The sequence below is a fragment of the Polypterus senegalus genome, chromosome 1, assembly GCF_016835505.1.
Source record: "Polypterus senegalus isolate Bchr_013 chromosome 1, ASM1683550v1, whole genome shotgun sequence".
Classification (NCBI taxonomy): Eukaryota; Metazoa; Chordata; class Cladistia; order Polypteriformes; family Polypteridae; genus Polypterus; species Polypterus senegalus.
The window spans coordinates 279,421,593-279,443,847 of NC_053154.1; the positions used below are offsets into that span (position 1 = coordinate 279,421,593).

The window sequence follows — 22,255 nt, forward strand, 5'->3', positions numbered from 1 at the left end:
AAGCTTTTTTTTTCCCTCCAAAGCAGCATTTCTCACTAAATACAGTATCTTGTAATGGTTTATGGTAGAGAAATTCCAATTTCAGAAATGAATTTGGGACACCTAAATCTATAATGTATACTTTTTTTATGTGCGGGAAAATGTTTGTACAAATGTTTTATAGACTAGAAATGTGTCATCACAAATATCAATACTGAACAAATGGAGTTTGTATTTGAAAAAAACCTAATAAAAAGCTAAAATCAAAATTTTGAACACTGAATATAAATATGCACTGTAGCTCTCAAACTCGTTTTTTTGTATAGTGACCCTTGTAGGTTCTACCATTAAATGGCAATAGAAGATACATTTTTATATTAGTGTTTCACCAGATTTCTAGTCACTTTGTTTTGCATTGTTGTCATATACATCGTTTGCATACATAGATGATACTTGGATGTTTAATGTGTGGTTCACTGCTAGATAGCTGAATGGTAATATTACTTTTTATTCATTTTTGGCCTAAATAAAAGAGGTTATGCAGTAGTTCCATCTGATTTGAGACCATAATAAGTTACTTTAATAAGTGGTAATTTTTATGAAGTGCAGTTTGGCCACATTCTATTCCAGATTTTTTCCGAAAGCATAGCAGTCACACAATCCATAAAGTGACCTTACAATCTGGAGTTCATTGTTTAGTGTTTAACAGCAAAAATCATACATTTCTCATTTGACTTCTCAGGTCGACAGGTTCCTCACAGTGGAGCAAAGAGCACAGCTATTGATGTTTCTTCTTTAGCCTCTCCAAGTCTTGGTTCTTCCACCACTGTCACCACTGTGTATCAGCAGCCAATCATGAGTCAAGGAACTTCATTGGGTGAAGAAACGCATCCCTTAAGTAAAGAGGAAGAAGTGGAGGATGAGGAGGAAGAAGAGGAGAAGAAGGAACAATTACTTTTACAGTCTGATGAAGAACCTATGGAAATGGTGGTGGAAAAGCAAGATGAACCTGATACAAAGAATGTCAGCCAGATCTTAAAGGAAATTGTTAAGGCTAAAATGACAGAGGAATTAAAACCCATGGACACAGACAAAGAAAGCATTGCAGAGTCAAAGTCTCCTGAGATGTCTATTCAGGAAGATTCTGGCAGTGATATTGCTCCAATGCAAACAGATGACCAGCTAAACAAAGAATCTTTTACACCAGGGCCTAATGAGAAGCCCCTTTATGCAGTAGAGCCACTCACCTTGGAGGACCTCATGCTGCTCTCTGAACTCTTTTTTCTGCCTTATGAACATGGCCAAAAAGCTGCTCAGATGCTTAAAGAATTCAATTGGCTACGAGCAAACAGCAGTGTGGTTAGTGTAAACTCTAAAAGGAAGGACCCGGAAAAAGTAATTATGAAACATTTCTGCTTTCATTTTTATTAGTTGTTTGGCAAGCTGTTTTATATACATTTTTATTATTGAAGCTTAAATCTTCTACCTTCACTAAGTTATGTGTAGTGTCAAATTTTTACTATTACTGTTCTTTAAAAACAAGCATTTAAAAAAATACTAGTGTTTGCTGGTTATATCTGTATATTAGGTTAATGTTAAAAAAATATATATATTTTTTAAATGTTCATTCATCTCTCATTGCTGGCTGAAATGATAGCGTCCCATCCGTCATCTACACAAACTTTCTACACTATTATTTTCTGTGCTCTCATGAGTCGAATTTGTACTTTTTATGCAAGATTGGGATCCATAATTGTGGCAACTCCTTTCTGGGGTGCTACCATGAATGCTGCTACTTTGCAATTCATGGTTTATTGTTTAATTCCATATTAATAAATCAGTTGGTTTATTGAACAATTGAATCCGTAGACCACAGAGTTTTAAAGGTTTTTTGGAGTGTTGAAACAAAGGAATATTGCACCCTTAATGGTTTGAAAACGGTGCACAACCTTTTTAAATCCATATTTTTCAGAAAAGGACCAGATGAAAAAAAAACAGGGTAAAAACTGTTTATTTAGAAATTCAGCATGGCTAAACACAATCCAAAACAAAGATTTAAGACAAAAAGACACTCTTAGACAAATGTTGTAATACAGTGAAACAATTAAATTTGTGATCCAGATTATTTGAGCTGTTACTGTGGTCTTAGGTAAAGTCCTGACTTAGCTAATACAGAACTTTATGTGCCAATAACATCATACTTCTACTGCCTAATTGGAGTTGCAGTCTCTGCACTGCACACTAAATTTTGGGTTGCCCCAAACTATTTTAACATTTATCCCCCAATATGCCATATAACCTGTATTTTACAATGAAGCAATCCCCATACAAAATTCTGTAAAAATCAGTTCAGCCATTTTTTGCATGATCCGTGAAGAAACAACTAGGCAAACTACTTTATTTATATGGGTAACATTTAAAGGTCTTTACCTTTTGCCATGAGTTTTTTTTTTGTGATGTAGGTCTAAGAATTAGCAGTTTAAAAGGTAATTTATTTTTGAATACTGTTTGCCTGTTTTCTTTAGAGTTGAGGCTTCTGTGACAGCTATTTGCCCATATCGGTGGTGGTGGTGTTCCTGAAACACTAAGGAACTGAGAATAAAGAATTAAGGCACATTTCATTGATTTTGTGTCTTAACACAGAAGCTTTTCTTTATTTATTGAAAGCTTGCTTCTGTCTATTAAATACCTAAAGTAGCTTAAATAACACTTTCTGTAAGTTTGTTGTTATTAGCAGTAATTAGGCGCAGTGGTAGCGCTGCTGCCTCGCAGTTAGGAGACCTGGGTTCGCTTCCCGGGTCCTCCCTGCGTGGAGTTTGCATGTTCTCCCCGTGTCTGCGTGGGTTTCCTCCGGGCGCTCCGGTTTCCTCCCACAATCCAAAGACATGCAGGTTGGGTGGATTGGTGCTTCTAAATTGGCCCTAGTGTGTGCTTGGTGTGTGGGTGTGTTTGTGTGTGTCCTGCGGTGGGTTGGCACCCTGCCCAGGATTGGTTCCTGCCTTGTGCCCTGTGTTGGCTGGGATTGGCTCCAGCGGACCCCCGTGACCCTGTATTCGGATTCAGCGGGTTAGAAAATGGATGGATGGATAATACTAGTTGAACTGTACCTCATTGTTTATACTGTTACCAGTTGAGGCCAGACATGGACTTTAGATAGACAGATACTTTATTAATCCCAAGGGGAAATTCACATAATCCAGCAGCAGTATACTGATACAAAAAACAATATTAAATTAAAGAGTAATAAAAATGCATGTAAAAGCAGACAATAACTTTGAGTAATGTTAGCATTTATATTGATGCCTGGTGGTCCTGCATGCTTTTCTTACAAAAATCTCCTTATCATTTACCAAAACCTAAGGAGGTAACCTTTGCTCAGTAAATAAACCACGTCTGAAATTCCATTTGTTTTTGATAAAAATAAGTTAGAAGAGTCATAGTCATGCAATAGACTGTTCTCAGTATATCCAGTTTATTGTTCTTTAAGTAGCATTCATTCAATAACCAGAACAATAAAATTACATTTGCATTACCTTCTTTTCGGCTGTAAGGTATTTTATTCAATTAATAAAATAAGTTTAGCTTGCCTTACCTTAGTCACACACATAAAATAATTTCTATTTGCTTTTCTGTGAAAATAAAAGAAATGAGAACATCAGCTAAAACATAATGAGCCCTTTAATGTACCTTCCCACAAACACATTGAAGCAAGAGAAGTTTATTCTTCCATCAATTTAATTGTCTCTTCAGTTCTTTAGCAAGATATTATCACATTTACTTGTGACTTACATAAATCTTTTTTTAATTTCATTTTATTTTGTTTTACAGGTCAGTGAATGGCATGCTCGAGCAGAGAAGTTTGAGGAAATGTGCTGTTCAGTAATTCAGATGTTTACTCGCCTCTCAAACTCTGCAAACAGAACAATCCTGTATGATTTATATCCATATATTTGGGATATTAAAAGTATAATTTCAATGGTCAAATCATTTGTTCAGTGGTTAGGTAGGTATATTCATAAATTCCATGTTTTTCCATTATCAAATATTTCCTTCTCTGATTAATTCAAGTAAATAACAGTATTGGCTCAAATACTATTTAATAAATTGGATAACTGCTTAATTAGGTGGAAACAGGTTATATTCTTTGTTTTAACAGGTATAGTTAGGTTTAAATCAAAAATAGTTATATTTATTTTGTTCTGTCACATTAAAGTTAATACAGTACTGATTTATTTTTTTTCCCCACAAGTGGCATCCATCTTTAGCGCTCATGTTCAGTATTTGAGCTGTTCATCAGTATGCAGCTTATCAGTTCAAAAAGTGTATAGTTTGGAATAATTTTTATTATACCTTTAGTAATAAATGTAGAGTTTAATTTTCACTTGACTAAATGTAGACTGCAGTGTTGTACTTTTTTTTTGTAACATGTAATCTTTCATGTCCAGTGGTTCTGCTGTTTGCTATGCATATTTAACTATGCTACTTTCATACAGAAATATGTGGTGCCATCTTTTGTTGAAGGGCCTGATCATTGCTGGATGGCTGTCGCTTGTGGCTCCATGCGCATGCGAATTTGAAAAGATTAATGAAACAGCTGCATAGGGCTATTCTGGTGCACAATATCAAAAATCATAGGCCTGGGTTTGTAAAAGAAATCACTAAAGTCAATGCATGCTTGATCCTCATTTTGTAAGAGATTTGAAGAGGAGTAAATGCTGCATTGCATGTTGCATTGATCGCTATTGTCTATGACAGCATCAATTAATACTTTCAGTGTGTTCATCTTTAATCAAGTGCAATCTATAAATTTGTACTAGCTTCACTATTAGGCATACAAATAAAATGTTATGATTAAAATGTGTTAAATGGTATGAAGCACCAGCATGGCCTTGGTTACAGAAGTAACCAGATTTTATTTACAGGTTCTTGTCCAGCTCTAAGGATAGCTGTGGGCATCTGTACTTGCATAGCAGACAGCAGCTAAGAACTGGTGGTTGCATGTTTAGAGCTAGATAGAGTATGCTATGAGGACACTGAACAACAAACACAGGGTCAAATTTGTATTCTTTAAATACTTTGTTGTAAAAATTGATTTTATTGATGTGTCTCCTTAGAATGCTTTTTTATTATTACAAAACTATGGTATTTCAAAACAATATGGTAACAAGACAATAGAAACAAAGGTAGTACTTTTTCCATTAACATGCCCAGGCATACACTATGACAGATACCTTTTTTTAAAGCAGATAACGATCACCGATTTCATGTTACTTGATTGGCCGATTCAGAATTTTTTTTCTTTATCCTTTTAAAAAGCATTTTATATTAAGCTCCTGCGTAACCAGACTCCTAAAAGCCTTATGTTCTATATTAATGTATTACCTTTGGATTTTTTATCAATCAAACTATAGACAACATGAGTTAACTGTTTGTTTATTTTTTATTAACAAAATGATATTCTGTAAGCTTATTGTTCAGTGACCATAAAATACTAAAATAAATACAATTTCCTTAAAATACATACTATAACTAATAAATAAATGTGTATACATATTTTTGTACATATGGAATAAAATGTGAAACAAGGCTTAATTAAAAGTTTTCACCATTTCTTACAGCAAAAAACATTTTTTATTTCTCATACAATAAGAATGTATGTATGGATGTTCCAGCATCACTTCTGAACGGCTGGACCAATTTTCATGAAACTTGATACACACGTTTCTCATTGGCCGACTAAAAATACTGTAGGGTGAAATCAACCCTAACCCACCCCTTCTGTGTGTGGGAGGGAAATCTTGCAGTCTTGTATGTATGTATGTCATCATCCAGTTGACACTCTGAATGACCACCAGAGGAAGAACTGGAGGTGACTGCCAGCATTCGTTATGTTTGAGCACCACCGCCCCATGTTGTTTTTGAAATTAAATAGACTTGGCGTCAACTGGATGATAACATACATACAAAACTGCAAAACGAGCACATTAGTGAGTCTTCATTGTTCAGTTTATTTTTAAAGTTTTGTTTTTTTAATTATATTTTTCTCAAACAATTAAAAAAAAAAAACACTATTTTCCAACCGTGTATTTCAGTGTATCAGGTAGACATTCAAAATTCTTGAGATGTAATTATAAATATGGATTACCATTTTATTTATGTAGTACTTGTTTCTCACCAAAACTTGTGCTGTATGACACACAGCAAAAACACGGTACAAATCTTTATAAAGCTGCAAATGCATCAAATGTTCCTACGTTATTTATCAAGAACACACAAGACTAACTTGCTTAACAGGTTTATGATTAAAAGATATAGTTTGCTATTAGGCTAACAAGCCTACCGTTTACTATGCAGCAATTTCAAATTTTTCTTGTATCTTTTTCCAACTAAAAATGTAACTTGCTACACTTAAAACAAGCCTGCTCTCCAAACTAAACTGGTGTCTGTTTTAATTAAAGAAACAAATTAAAAAGGTGAGAATTCATGCAGCTTTTCTTGCCATTTGTCAAATTGCACAGGGTGACTTCTCAGATTCCTTTTCTCAGTTTATTACTCCATTATTTACTCCAAGGCTAAGCTCTCTGGTAAAATGAGCCTTCACTTCTGCTCTTCCTGCAACTAAGCTACCATAAAGCTTAAGATAGCAGATGTGAAAAAATCGGCTTTTGTGATTGGCGAATTCACAGATCACTGATCGAGTATTTTTTTAAGTGAAAACCGTCCCTTTGAGATCAGCAGCTGATCAATGGACACATCCCTATTTTTTATCCAGAAGAAATGTTGAGTACTTGTTGCCATCACATCTTTGGGTCCCAGAAGAATGTGCAATTAATTTTCATATACATATGATTTACATTAAACTTCTTTGCAGCAGGAAATGATAGGTGTTTTTCACTGTCTTGGGTGCTTTCTTCAATTCTGGTGTTACAATACATTCACGTTTCATCCAGAGTAGCATTAGCATCTTCATGGTAACACACTGAGTACAAAGTCTCATCCTAGTAACCTTTGTATACAAGCAATTGTTACACCATATTTTTGTGATGCCCTGCATCTTCAAATAGGTTGTCAGCTGTAATTATTGAGTTAGACACTCTATTGGCTTGAATAGTAAGCATTCAAAATGTTTTATTCTTCTCTTTACTTTAAAAGCAGAGTTTGAGTAACTTGTCTAAAAAAGATCTGTTACCTTAATTTTTGAAATGCCCTCCAATATTTTCTTAAAAGTACCTGATTACTTTTTAGAAGGAGATTTCCTTGCCACGTACAGTAAATTTGACTATATGTAATAGTGATTAACTTGCATCACAGACATCTTTTACAGCAGGCAAGTTCACTGTATCTTTACAATTAAGATATAGTTAATAATATTTAAGAGAATTACTCGGTGATCACACTTAAGGCTGTTGAAAAACCTGAATAGCAAAAACATAATTTGCTTTTGATAGTGAAAACATCAAATAGTACTTTGTCAATTTACTCTTTTGAAAAACACTGCAGTCCACAATCAGTCAAAGTCTTGCTTTGTATTAATATTAAATATTACTAATGACCTGTCTTGTCTTCTCCCTTCACTATGTACAGAAGGAAGAGTCCTCTGCACAACTTTCTGGATCAACTGCAGAAAATAAATGCAGCTTGCTAGCGCTTAATTTAAAATGACCTAATTTTTACAAAGTATTATTGTTATGTAATACTAAAATGTGCATAAATTTTGAGTGAAGTCACATTAGCGCAGCGATGCAAAAAGTATATTTTGCCAGAGTGTAATTATTGACTTAATTTTGTAGAATGCCCTAAACTGTTGTCATTTAACCTTCCTCTCAAGGTTACTGGGAAAATGTATTGTGTGTATGTATGAGTCTTTGTACACTATGTACAGACACACATGCACATGTACATGTACCAGTGCCATATTGCAGTATGTAGTTTTAAAAGAGAATTCTCTCAGTGGGCAATTGTTGCTTCACAAGACAGGAGCAATGTATTTGCACATTCATTCAATATTAATTTCCCTCTGTAACTGTCTTGTCACATGTCTCAAAATTGGATCAATTTTAAAGTGCTTTAACACCGAGCACATACTACTATTAGGAATGTTTCTATTTTTGGTACACACCAGATGAACTTTAAAGATTATTATATACACAGTTTTATTTAGAGATTAGGTTTTTATACAGTGCAGTATGTTTTAAAAATGTAAATGTTTTTATAAAATTAATTTTATAAATAAAATAGCATTTGCTTATAATTACCAAAACACATATTTTACATGCATTACAAAAGAACTATGCCTGTATACAATATGGATACTTTATTTAAAAATCAAATTATTACTTTTTATATTCACACTTATTTAGGTAAAATGGTACTGCTTATATATAATAGACATATGACAAGACAAGGTTTAAAATGTGACTTCATTTTCATATGGAGCTTTAATGACAAAAGTTTATGAAACTTAAACTGATGTGATTTTCTAAAAGAATGAATATTTGTATTAGCTCATGGCAAAATAGATAGATAGAATATACCATTTAACAATTTTTTTTAAGGAATAGAATTCCTTGATCTGAAAAATATTTAAACCGTTATTTTAAATGTGGCAAGAAGAAAATAATAAACTGTTGTCATTATAGCTCCAGACAACTCCTCTGTAACTGTTTTTGGCATTTCTAAGGTTTTTATTTCTCCTTTTTTTTTTCTGGAGTGATTTAAAAATACACCCCCATTGCCCCCCCCCAGAAGTTTTTATTTTTCCCTTCATAATGTTCTCCGCTTGGATCTGATCTCAACAGGGTGTCGTAGTCAATCATCAGCACAGTTCTTAAGTGGAGACCAAGAACCTTGGGCCTTTAGAGGCGGTCTAGCAGGCGAGTTCCAGGTATCAAAATATAAAATTCAAAACTGATTGTTCCAAAAAAATAACAAACAGCAGTGACCAATACAGATAGGAAAGGAATGGTCTGTTAAAGGTGCGCTTGTATATGGATGGAAGGATTTTAAGCTTAATATCTATATGTTCCAAAAGTGTGCTGGGTTTTTAATTTATAAAAGTAAAAGACCTTGTCTATTAAATTACTTTTAATTATGTAATTTATATGAATGGTGTTAGTTTTTATTTGGTCTCATCTCCTAGCACTTTTTCCATCTGAGAAAATATTTCTTTAAGGGTTTAGTGATATCAACCCAGAAATAAAGTAAACTAATGTGAAGCTTGTTTTTTACAGAAACTGCCCTAAAGAGATGCTGCATTTCCTTAGCGCCAGCAAAAGCGCTGCGTGATTAGATTTTCCCCCCCTTTTTTTTTTATAATTTTGTTATTTACATGACATCTCATTTCTTTGCAGGTAGCACAGCGCTAATTACCACTGCGCTAGCGCTTGTCATATTGTGTGCCTAAGCTTGCCAGGAATTTTTACTTTTTTTTGTTTTTCCTTTTCTTTTTTTATTTAAACATTTAAAGCTTCATGGTCAACATTTACTTTAGAAACTATAGAAATTCATAATCCAATTCACAACAAAAAAGTAAATAATAAATGTTTATTTTGTCTAAAAGTGAATCCAATTACAATTTATATGGTGAAAAAAAAGGATTCTAGGGTTGTCTTTGCAATTCATTTTTGTCCATGGAGCTTTTTTGTTATTTTTCCCTTCTTTTTGTTTTCTCCATCCCAAATACCTGCTTCCCATGCTATTATTTTTCTCTACAGGACTCTTGGCGCAGCGAATTGCAAAGCCTTGCAGGGGAAAGTGCATCTTTTTTAAGCTAGATCAGCCCTTTTTCAGACCAAGCCTCGCCTGTCTCTTTTTAGTTTTCTGTATTTAAAGTATAAAAATAAGTATATCTGTTCAAACTGTCTTATACTGGTTTACCATGACATAACAAAGTGAGTGCAAATTAATTTATTCAAGATTGTTTACTTTAGATGTTATGTTTGACATAAATGTTACATTTGAGACAGATCCTTTTGGTTATTTAGCAAGCAGTACATTGACAAATTTAAAATGTTTGTAGAAAGTTACTAAGTCAATAATATTAGATCACTAATTTAATGTTCTGTGTTGTTTTTTGTGTTTGTTTTTTTTTTTTATCCGAACAGCGATTATTACCAATTGAAGGTGCAAATGACCTCTTCTACCAGCCTCCACCACCAACACCAACTTCTAAAATTTACTCCATAAGGCCATATTTTCCAAAAGATGAGGTTAGTGAATACTTTGAGTGAATTTAATGTGCTATCAAGTATAGCACAATAGACAGACGTACAGTGTAGTTGTGCTATGTTTTAAATGTTTTAGATCTACTACATTATTCTTTTGGAAACATTTTCTTCATTGTGACCAGTGGTGTTTTACACTGGAACATAAATATAGTACCTAATGTACTATATGTATGTAACTGGTGGTTTATTTTAGAAATTTGCTATTTCAGTTACTTATTCTTTGCCATGTATGTTTGACTTGCATCTAAACAAACATACACAGCTATATTTTTGAAATAGTGGCCTATCACATCATATAATTTATTGTAATGACATAATGTAAATAATTTTTAGTCATTTGAACAAAATTAAAGCCTATTATCCAAATCACTAATAATAAACTACTCATCATTTGAATTCATATTGTCTGAATTGTGTATTTAAAACAAATATTTGTTATAGTGGTGCACATTCCACCACATGCAGATATCTCTGCTGAAATAATTTCTGAAGCCATAAATTTGCTCAAAATTGTGATTAGCAGTTTTCAGTTTTTTGTGAACTGTATTTGTCGCACCACTATTAATATATTAACATACTGAACAAATTCTTTGAAAACATTTTAGGTGCTTACAAAACCCATCACGGGATATCTCCCTGTGCATCTGATCACCGCACTATTCACTTATTTCCTATTTACAACCAGAAGCTGAAACATAAACATTCCTGTGCAAAACACAGGATCAGTGAAGTCTGCATATTGTGCTTCTCCTGCTCTTACTTTTATAATAATTATAATAATTCCTGTTATACACTGGATAATGCTGTTTATATAATCACTAACAACTTGAGTGTCAATGATCACTGTATATGAAGCTAGTAAAGTATACCTGAGTAGTATGTCATTGATTACCAAAGACTTCTTCTTTTGGGAAAAAAAAAACATCCTGTCCAGGAAAATAGTGCAGAAGAAATGTGAGGTTTTATGTCAATTGACAAACCATTGAAAAAAGTGAAGAAAATTCAAATGCAAGTCTAATTGTTTATCCATTTATAGAGGTAAGTTTATATATTTTCTAACCATGACTTTGGGGGTTCATTTGTAGGCTTCTGTATACAAGATCTGCGGAGAGATGTACAATGAAGGCATGGAGGACATTCCTTTCTGTGAACAGCCTGATTTAATTGGCGATAAGTATGTTGAACACAGATGCTTTCTACTTGCTTATTGGGCCATCTATAATAAAACTGAAGTTGATATTTAGTTTACAGTTTTGCTTAGTGATCAACATAAATGTTCCAATGCTCTTAGCAAGACAAAACAGTTTTTGTGTGTGCATACTGGTAACCGCCTGTAAAAATGAAATGAAATTAATATATTTGTTTACTGGCAACACTGGGAAACTTCTCCAAACACAGCTGAAGATGCTGTACACACTCATACACTTGAGGCCAAGCATCTGTGAACCTGCATTTGGATTAAGTGGGCTCTAAAAACACGTGGATGCTTATTTTTGTTGTTTGATTACCTGCTATTCTTGTTTGTGTAATTTGACCGCCATCGGCAATGAGATGAGCAACGACAGCTGCCAAGTTTGGTATCCCATTCAACTAGAATTTGCGTAATATGGCAGCAGTTGGACTTTACAATGTAGTTAAAGTATGTCAAGTAAGCTTGTGGTGGCTCAATGGCTTTAATAAAGAGCAGGTTCCAATTCAAGTGATGTAAATGGCATCAGTTGATGTCTTTTTGTGAATTCTTGGTTGTGGATGGGGACTATGAGTTGACTGTGGTTTAGATTTCTTAATTTTTTAAAGACATACCCAATAAAGAGTAAAATCTCTGAAGTCTCAAGGTTATTAGATGCTTTGGGGCATGGTGTAGTGCATGTCTAAAGCTTTGTCGATAAATTATATTTTATAATGAAGCTGTGAGGGTATTTTTTGTGTAATTTTCTGAGAAGTCAAGCAAAATGACCTTTTACTGGCTAACTAAAAAAGATTACAACTCAATCTTGTATTACATCTTGCCTGAAGAAGGGGCCTCCAAAGCTTGCATATTGTAATCTTTTTAGTTAACCAATAAAAGATGTCAATTTACTTGACTTGTCATTGCATCCATCATGGCTAACATGGTACAACACCCTCGTACTACGGTGTAATTTCATGTAAATATAGAGTACTTATTTGTTCACTATATGCCTACAGAGTTTCTCTTATCAGCAGTTCCTCCCCTGGCATTTCAGTAATGGTTCTGCTGCGTGACTCTCCCAAACCAGGCAGTAATACATTTTCTCAGATTAAATATGAAGAAGGTCTTTAGTAATTGGGATGGCTATGTGAAATCCCCGAGGCATTTTGACTAGAATGCCTACATTTTGCTTACAAATACTGTATATATTACTGGGTGGGATCTACAGTGTTGCTGAGTGTTTCATGGTGACCAGTCCATAATATTTCTTTACCTTGTTTTTAATGTGTTTCCTAAATTTGTAGATTGATTGGGGGATTGCTGACCCTTAGCCCAGATTATGGGTTTGTACTGGAGGATGATGATGGAATCTGTGGATACGCCCTTGGCACAGTTGATGTCAAACCATTTGTGAAGAAATGTAAAGTAAGCTGGTTCCCAGTAATGCAAGAGAAATATAATAAACCAGATTCAGAAAAGGAGCTTTCGGAGGCTGAGGTCAGTAAATTATTTTTTAGTATCTTGTAATCCTGTTGTTATTATTTCAAGTAATAACTTGTGTTAAGAGAATCGTTCCTTTGTTTTTACCTTGGGGTCATTCGTGAAAGTAGCTGCAGTATTTATTGTTTGGTTTGAGTCCGGCTATCATTACTGCTTTTGCTGCCAAAATTGATCACATTGGGTGTTTCTGGCTTCTGGACCATATGGATGACCAGATCCATCCATCCATCCTTCCATCTATTTTCTTAACCCACCTATTCAGGGAAGGGTCACAGAACCTATACCAGCAGGATGTGCCAGCCCATCACAGGGTGAACGAACACACACACACACACGGGCTGGTTTAGGCAACCCAGTTCCAACTGACCTGCATGTGTTTGGACTGTGAGAGGAAACTCACCCAAACATGAGGAGGGTACCACATAGGCAACACTGCAGACACAAACCCTGGCCTGCTTATTGCAAGGTAGTAGCGCTACCACTGTGCCACCCTGGCCAAACCCAATGGTGGCTAATGTTAGCCAATGTACACTTTAGATTTATAACCAACTGCGAAGCATGATACTGCAGTATGTTTTAAATAAACAATAATATTGCTTCATCTTAATTGTACATACTTTCTTCTATCAGTGCAGTATTGTAGATGCATATCTTCTACTGTTTTTTGCTGCAGATTACATTTTGTGAATGTCAAGTTTTTTAATTATTACATTTTTTCTTACAACTGTTATAAATTTAGTATTTCAGGATTTTGCCATGATCTAAAAATTAAGAATTCTATCATATTTTGAATGTTTTAATTATTAGGGCTGTTTTTTTTTTTTTATTCTTTTTGAGTATAATAATATTTGAGAGTGATTTAAAAAGTTTGCAGGTGTTCACCAAATGTTGGTAACTTCTACATTTTATGATTACTTTCTTTACAGAAAATGATGCTTAGTTTTCATGAGGAACAGGAAGGCCTTCCTGAATCATTTCTAAGTAATTTCCCATCAATGATTAAGGTGGATATACATTGGAAGGTCACAGATCCTAGTGTAGCTAAGAGCATGATGGGCTGCCTTCTCTCCTCACTCAAAGCTAATGGTAAGTAACAACAACATTTATTTATTTAGCACCTTTTCATACAACAGTGTCGCACAAAGTGCTTTACAAGATGACAAAATAAAGTTACAAGAAGAGAAAAAATCTAAGGTAGTAAGAATTTAAAGACCAGTATCATTTTTATTATTTACATGAATTCCAAAATCAGTGGTTTTTCAGTCCTGTGTGGTTCAGACAGTTCTTGGAGTATTATTTGAACCCAGTTTGGTAACCGGTAGAGGGATTCTTATAATTGAAGTTGTAAGCTTATGGAATCATAAATGATTTTTGCACATATATATTTTTCTGTACAAACAATCATGTAAAGATGCTTTTTTAAACATTGACAAAACTCTTACACTTGTATTTTTTACTTACTAAATAGGGGGACAGTAGGTTTATAAGTAGCTTTACCTTTATTTGTTAGAGGCTTCTGTCATGCTTTCATAATTTTGTATGTTTGCCAGGAAAAAATCCTTTATTCTCATGTTGGCAGGGAGAGCACGAGTAGGAGAACCTACTTAGCCTAACTGTGAGTCCTGAGAACTATGTTGACAGAGTTATTGAAAGAAGTTTAAATTTGAAATGTGCAAATATGGATTTGTGTACTTCAAATTTGATTTGATTAGTGATTAGCAACTGCTTTCAATGCAGAAGAATGAAACATGCCAGTATCACTCTGGGTTACATTAGTTAGGAAGAAATGTGTAGAGTTAGCATGTGGAATATGCGAAAAACTGCCAAATCTTCATATTTCAAGCCACAGTATATTATTTGACTTATTTCTATAAAGTTGGCCTTGTATAAATGTTTGGCAGAAAATGAGCAGCATGTTTTGCTTTGTATTCAGTGGTTACAACATACTAATTGGTTTGAGTCGTAACACAGCTACCACAGAGGAGCGAAAAAATCCTCCATCAATACACTGTGTGCACAATTATTAGGCAAGTAAGTATTTTGACCATATCATCATTTTTAATGCGTATATTCCAACTCCAATCTGTATTAACTTGAATGCTTATTGGATTTAAGCACGTCAGGTGATGTGTATTTGTGTAATGAGGGAGGGTGTGGCCTAAGGAGATCAACACCCTATATCAAGGTGTGCAGAATTATTAGGCAGCTAGCTTTCCTCAGGCAAAATGGGCCAAAAAAGAGATTTAACTGACTCTGAAAAGTCAAAAATTGTAAAAAGTCTTTCAGAGGGATGCAGCACTTTTGGAATTGCTAAGATATTGGTGTGTGATCACAGAACCATCAAACATTTTGTTGCAAATAGTCAACAGGGTCGCAAGAAACGTGTTGAGAACAAAAGACGCAAATTAGCTGCCAAAGATTTGAGAAGAATCAAACGTGAAGCTACCAGGAACCCATTATCCTCCAGTACTTTCATATTCCAGAGCTGCAACCTACCTGGAGTGCCCAGAAGTACAAGGTGTTCAGTGCTCAAAGACATGGCCAAGGTAAGGAGGGCTGAAACCCAACCACCACTGAACAAGAAACATAAGTTGAAACGTCAAAACTGGGCCAAGAAATATCTGAAGACAGATTTTTTCAAAGGTTTTATGGACCGATGAGATGAGAGTGACTCTTGATGGACCAGATGGATGGACCTGTGGATCAGTAATGGGCACAGAGCTCCACTCCAACGTGGAGGTGGGGTACTGGTATGAGCTGGTATTTTTAAAGATGAGCTAGTTGGACCTTTTGCATTGAAGATGAACTCAAAATCAACTCCCAAACCTACTGCCAGTTTTTCAAGACACTTTCTTCAAACAGTGATACAGGGAAAAGACCATGATTTTTATGCAGGCCAATGCTCCATCACTTGCATCGAAGTTCTCACTGCGTGGCCAGCCAGTAAAGGCCTTAAAGATGAAGGAATAATGACATGGCCCCCCTTCCTCATCTGACCTAAACCCTATCGAGATCTTGTGGGCACTTCTTAAACGCTAGATTTACGGGGGAGAAAAACAATACACCTCTCTGAAGAGTGTCTGGGAGGCTGTAGTCACTGCTCCACAAAAAGCTGATCGTCAACAGATCAAGAAACTGACAGACTCCATGAATGGAAAGGCTTATGACTGTTATTGGAAAGAAGGGTGGCTATATTGGTCATTGATTGATTGATTGATTTTTTTGAAATGTCAGAGATGTTTATTTGTAAATTTTGAGGTGTTTGTTTATTATTCTCACTATAACAGATGAAAATAAACAAGTGAGATGGGAAAATTTTCATTTTTCCTTTAGTTGCATAATAAATCTGCACACTAATAGTTGCCTAATAATTGTGCGCACATATGTATTCCCCTGATGATGTTCACACTCACATTTCCGTTGTGAAACATTCAGGTTTATTAACATTTTGGATTGACTGATAGCACTGTGTTTGTTCCATATTAAAATTAATCCTCAAAAATACAACTTGCCTAATAATTCTGCACTCCCTGTAATTGAAGAATAAGTTTATTTTTCAAATCGACGTTACTTCTTCACAGTATGGTATATATTCATTTGTGTTCTAAAGTGAAGTAAGTCAGATCTGCTATAAGGAGCACATTTCTCAAATTGGAGTATACAGCAGAAATGAATTGGTTGTAGTAGATAAATGATGTGTTGTTGCAGACCCCTTACCCTACCTCACAAAAATGGTTTTAAAATCTCCCTGAATGTTTTTCAGTATAATAATGGTGTGCATCAAAATCCGTAGGTAACTTCAGGTTATCTTGACTTTTAAAACCCCGTATGATGACACTTGTTGCATAGGCCTACATTTGTTTATGCCTACTGTATATGTTTTCCCAACAGCAGCAGGGCATTTGATGTTGGCTAAATGCTTCATCTTTATGTTGGGACATTTGCTTAAGGTTTGTGAATGCACTCCTAGGAAAACTGGCATGTAGCTGGATACTTGCAGTGCTGGCCTTATTGTCTCAAACTCTGTTTGATTCCTAATTAGAACAGTTACCCCATCTTATGTACCAAGAAGAGCACACAAATTATGTGGAGCTTTGACCAGTTAATAGTTAACCCTCCTCTGGACTTCTTCTCTATCTGTATACAAGTTCGGTTTTCTTGCCTTCTTCGGCTTCCCAGAACAACTGAAACACACTGTTATTTTGTACATAAGGACAATACAGACATTACTGAGATATTTTGCTACAGTGGCTCATCAACAGAAGTCGCTTCTGATGCCAGATAGCATCCATACATATAACATTTGTAGTGAGGTGTAATGTCCCAACTAACAAAATAATAACTCACATTTGCAACATACCCAAGACTTTCATGTAAGCACCTTTTTATCTTTAAAAATTGCTCAAGAATAAGCAATGAAATCGGTGCACACGAACTACTTCAGTCTTACTAGTGGTATGTGAGGCCGCTCCGTCGGGATGCACCTCCTTAACAGAATAACTGGGATATCGAAGTCCTCCGGTAGTTTTGAAAGCTAAGGTTTCTCTGTCTTTCATTAGTAAACGTGTTGTTCATTTAGTCATCAGGCCAGTTACCCTCCTGATTGCATTTCATTCTGCCCATGTAGATTGTTGCAGCCACTGTTTACATACGTAAACTCAAAGTGAATTATGTCTCTTAGTATACTGGTGTATGTTCATATGTGTGACATCATCCCTTGTTGTCCTTTAACAGCCAGTCAGTCAAAATTGATGTACGAGTATAGTATGTTTAAAACTGCCATGTATTTTATGCAACTACTGTATAGATTAGGCCAAGTTTTTGCTTATATGGACTTATAGATTTTCTGTTTTTTCTTGTTTTTCTCCTTATTTATGTTAAGGATCCCATGGAACTTTTTGTGAAGTAAGACAGAATGACAAGAGAATGCTGGACTTTTACGGTAAACTGGGCTGCTTTGAAGTAGCGAAGATGGAGGGCTTTCCTAAGGATGTGATTATCATGGGAAGGAGCTTATAAACAGATATGAATGTGAATTACCAACTTTTGTCTAAACAAAATCTTTATTAGGCCAAGACATGCACAATATGTCTGCTTTATTTTAATCATGCCTACTCATCACAGAACTTTTATTAATAAACGGAGTCTTTGGTAGAAAAATGGATCCATGTTTGGCACTGCTAAAGTCTGGAAAATTGAAGCTGTACTACCACTCGGTGACTAACACTACTCCATCAGCAATGCATAATGGTTTTCTTTTTATATCCAGTAAACAGCTCTGACTTGACAGGTATGGATGAGGAACTGTATGATAAATATTGAGAATACATTTGGTACTTTCCGAATGATCACTTCATACTGTACATCAAAAGTAAAAACGTTTGCAAAATGCAGATCCATTAGGAAGCATCGATGCAGAGTGGTAGTGTGTATCTGGAAACGAACGTTAGTGGTACAATAACACTTCAACGTATACAACTGTGGCTGAGACATGCTGCAAAGTATGTAACAAGATGTGGACGAGTGTCTGTACATCTACGTTGGCCACAAAAACTGCAGACTGAGTGGGAAACCTACACTTTATCAGCTGTGATAGTCAGCGCCAACTAAAGTCAGGAAATGGCTGATCCATTGGAAATGGCAGTTGTTTGAAGGGCTTCTCAAGCACTGAAGTGATGTCTTAATGCCAACATCTGTTCGGACGTTCTTAAACACTCTAACTCTGTGATTAACGTGGAACCTTAGTTGCACATTCTCTTTAGTGGCAGCAGTGTCCAAAAAGCTTACAATCATAAATAATTATGTATATTAATTATTTAAAGTACACAGCTTACAGATTTTGAAATGTTGTTATATAGCGTTTTAAAATCTCAACTTACATTTTTTTGTAGTTTTATTTATTATTTGTCAACTGCATATAAATAGTAGATCCAGGACAGCACTTTGACTTGGCTTTATTCACCTGGGTCACAGTTCTTTGTATTTCTTCTTTTTTTATTCTAAGATTAACAGCTTCAAATTGAAAAGACTTGCATTCACTTTACACAGCAAAACAAAACAAAGCAAACACACCCGAGTCCCACTTGTAAAAAATGTGAATTGTTATCTAACATCTGGAATCTTGTGAACCTGCAGCACAGCATCTTTTATCTTTCTTGCCTCTTGAAATTGTTATTCCAATAAACTGAAATGAATTTGTGAATATGTTTGATATTTGGAATTTTTGCCATGAAATTCTAAATCTAGAGATCTAAATTAACATTAGAATAATAGATTCTACAAAAGCTGACTTGCTGATTAGTGTGGATGTGGAAAGTTTAAAGATACACTTAATCTGTTTGATTAGCCATGCATATTAAACTAAACAACAGTCAGTTTTGAAATCATAGTACATAAATAGATGAAATGACACATTAAACCTTATTTGATGAGGTGGCGTCTCATAAGGCTGCACGATTTATGTAGTTGCTGCATTAGGTTTCTGACTCACATTATTTAGGCTGAAGCAACTTCATTTGTTTGCCTTTTATGCAACACTTTTAAAAATCATCACTGAATATTATTTATAACTCCCTGTAAGCTAGGATTCATTTTATTTTTTTTTTTGACCATCTACAGTACAGTTGTTAATGTGCGTATGAGACGGTAGACGGCATCCACATTACGACTGCGCCAGTCCGGCTTTACGTTCTCCTGATGCTCATTTTTGTGTACTCCCTTCTGACTTGTGGAACTATTGAGGGTCGTTTTACAGCATTTTTGTTGTGATGTTACAGGAAATGCTATTTGGTGCTGTTACTTTCTGAAGAATGCAATGATCTTTTTAAAGCATTGTAATCTCTAAAGGAATTCCTTTAGTGTTTCAAAGCTGCAGTGCTGTACAAATTCTGCAGATGTTCTGTTTGTTATAGGACAGATTGTTATGTATTATTTGTATGTAATTGAGATAATTCAGTCAGGAAAATAAAGTAAGTGGGGAAAAAAAGCATTTGCTGTGTGTTTGATGTTCAGTCCTCTTGGTGGAACATTTCACATGTTTGTGTTTAGAGATGTATCTTCTACTTTCGGCTGCTCCCGTTAGGGGTTGCCACAGCAGATCATCTTCCATATCTTTCTGTCCTCTTCATCTTGTTCTGTTACACCCATCACCTGCATGTCTTCTCTCATCACATCCATAAACCTTCTCTTAGGCCTTCCTCTTTTCCTCTTCCCTGGCAGCTCTATCCTTAGCATCCTTCTCCCAATATACCCAGCATCTCTCCTCTGCACATGTCCAAACCAATGCAATCTTGCCTCTCTGACTTTGTCTCCCAACCGTCCAACTTGAGCTGACCCTCTAATGTACTAATTTCTAATCCTATCCATCCTCCTCACACCCAGTGCAAATCTTAGCATCTTTAACTCTGCCACCTCCAGCTCTTGTCTCCTGCTTTCTGGTCAGTGCCACCGTCTCCAGCCCATATAACATAGCTGGTCTCACTGCCGTCCTGTAGACCTTCCCTTTCACTCTTGCTGATAATCGTCTGTCACAAATTACTCCTGACATTCTTCTCCACCCATTCCACGCTGCCTGCACTCACTTTTTCACCTCTCTTCTACAATCCCCATTACTCTGTACTGCTGACCCCAAGTATTAAAACTCATCCACCTTCGCCAGCTCTACTCCCTGCATCCTCACAAATCCACTGACCTCCCTCTCATTCACACGCATGTATTCTGTCTTGTTCCTACTGACCCTCATTCCTCTCCTCTCTAGAGCATATCTCCACCTCTCCAGGGTCTCCTCAACCTGCTCTCTACTATCGCTACAGATCACAATGTCATCAGCAAACATCATACTCCATGGGAACTCCTGTCTAATCTCATCTGTCGGCCTGCCCATCACCATTGCAAATAAGAAAGGGCTCAGAACCGATCCCTGATGTAATCCCACCTCCAACTTGAATGCATCCATCACTCCTACAGCAGACCGCACCACTGTCACACTTCCCTTGTACACATCATGTGCAACTCTTATGTACTTCTCTGCCACTCCGGATTTCCTCATACAATACCATAGCTCCCCTCGAGGTTCCCTGTCATATCCGCAGCTCCATCTGGCCTTCTCTAAACTTCTCCATCAACATCCTCAGAGTAAACATTGCATCTGTGGTGCTCTTTCTTGGCATGAAACCATACTGCTGCTCACTAATCATCACCTCATTTCTTAACCTAGCTTCCACTACTCTTTCCCATAACTTCATGCTGTGGCTCATCAATTTTATTCCCCTGTAGTTATTACAGTCCTGCACATCCCCCTTATTCTTAAATATCAGCACCAGTACACTTCTTCTCCACTCCTCAGGCATCCTCTCACTTTCCAAGATTCCATTAAACAATCTGGTTAAAAAGTCACTGCCATCTCTCCTAAACACCTCCATGCTTCCACAGGTATGTCATCTGGACCAACGGCCTTTCCATTTTTCATCCTCTTCATAGCTGTCCATACTTCCTCCTTGCTAATCTGTTGCACTTTCTGATTAGCTATCTCCACATCAGCCAGCCTCTTCTCTCTCTTGTTCTCTTCATCAACCTCTCAAAGTACTCTTTCCATCTGCTCAACACACTCTCCTTGCTTGTGAGTACGTTTCCATCTTTATCCTTTATCACCCTAACCTGCTGCACATCTTTCTCAGCTTGGTCCCTCTGTCTAGCCAATCGGTACAGGTCCTTTTTTCCCTCCTTAGTGTCCAACCTCTCATACAACTCATCATACGCCTTTTCTTTAGCCTTCACCACCTCTCTCTTCACCTTGCACCTTACCTCCTTGTACTCTTGTCTACTTTCTGCATCTCTCTGACTATCCCACTTCTTCTTTGCCATCCTCTTCCTCTGTATACTCTCCTGCATTCCCTCATTCCACCACCAGGTTTCCTTTTCCTCCTTCCTCTTTTCAGATGTCACACCAAGCACCCTTCTTGCTGTCACCCTTACTACATCTGTAGTTTCCCAGCTGTCTGGTAATTCTTCACTGCCACCCAGTGCCTGTTTCACTTCCTCCCTCAACTCAACCTTGCAGTCCCATTTTTCAAATTCCACCATTTGATCCTTGGCTCTGTCCACACTCTCTTCCTCCTCTTGATCTCCAACGTCATCCTACAGACCACCATCCTATGCTACTTAACTACACTTTCCCCTGCTACCACTTTACAATATTCAATTTCCTTCAGATTGACTCTTCTGCATAGGATGTAATCTACCTGTGTGCATCTTCCTCCATTCTTGTACGTAACCGTATGTTCCTCCCTCTTCTTAAAATACGTATTCACCACAGCCATGTCCATCCTTTTGGCAAAATCCACTTTCCTCTGACCTTCCTTGTTCCTCTCCTTGACACCAT

The 22,255-nt window shown here is 36.2% G+C and overlaps 1 protein-coding gene across 1 annotated transcript in view; it reads left to right on the forward strand.

The window, feature by feature from the left end:
- Window positions 1-19,864, forward strand: part of oga (O-GlcNAcase) — a 52,022-nt gene extending 32,158 nt beyond the window's left edge. The window contains exons 9-16 of the mRNA XM_039775263.1: window positions 722-1,374; window positions 3,808-3,982; window positions 8,778-8,863; window positions 10,083-10,187; window positions 11,291-11,379; window positions 12,681-12,873; window positions 13,803-13,962; window positions 17,759-19,864. Of these exons, the coding sequence (XP_039631197.1) occupies window positions 722-1,374; window positions 3,808-3,982; window positions 8,778-8,863; window positions 10,083-10,187; window positions 11,291-11,379; window positions 12,681-12,873; window positions 13,803-13,962; window positions 17,759-17,895 (1,598 nt within the window). The 3' untranslated portion in view covers window positions 17,896-19,864. The remainder of the gene's footprint in view (window positions 1-721; window positions 1,375-3,807; window positions 3,983-8,777; window positions 8,864-10,082; window positions 10,188-11,290; window positions 11,380-12,680; window positions 12,874-13,802; window positions 13,963-17,758) is intronic.
- Window positions 19,865-22,255: the final 2,391 nt, after the last annotated feature.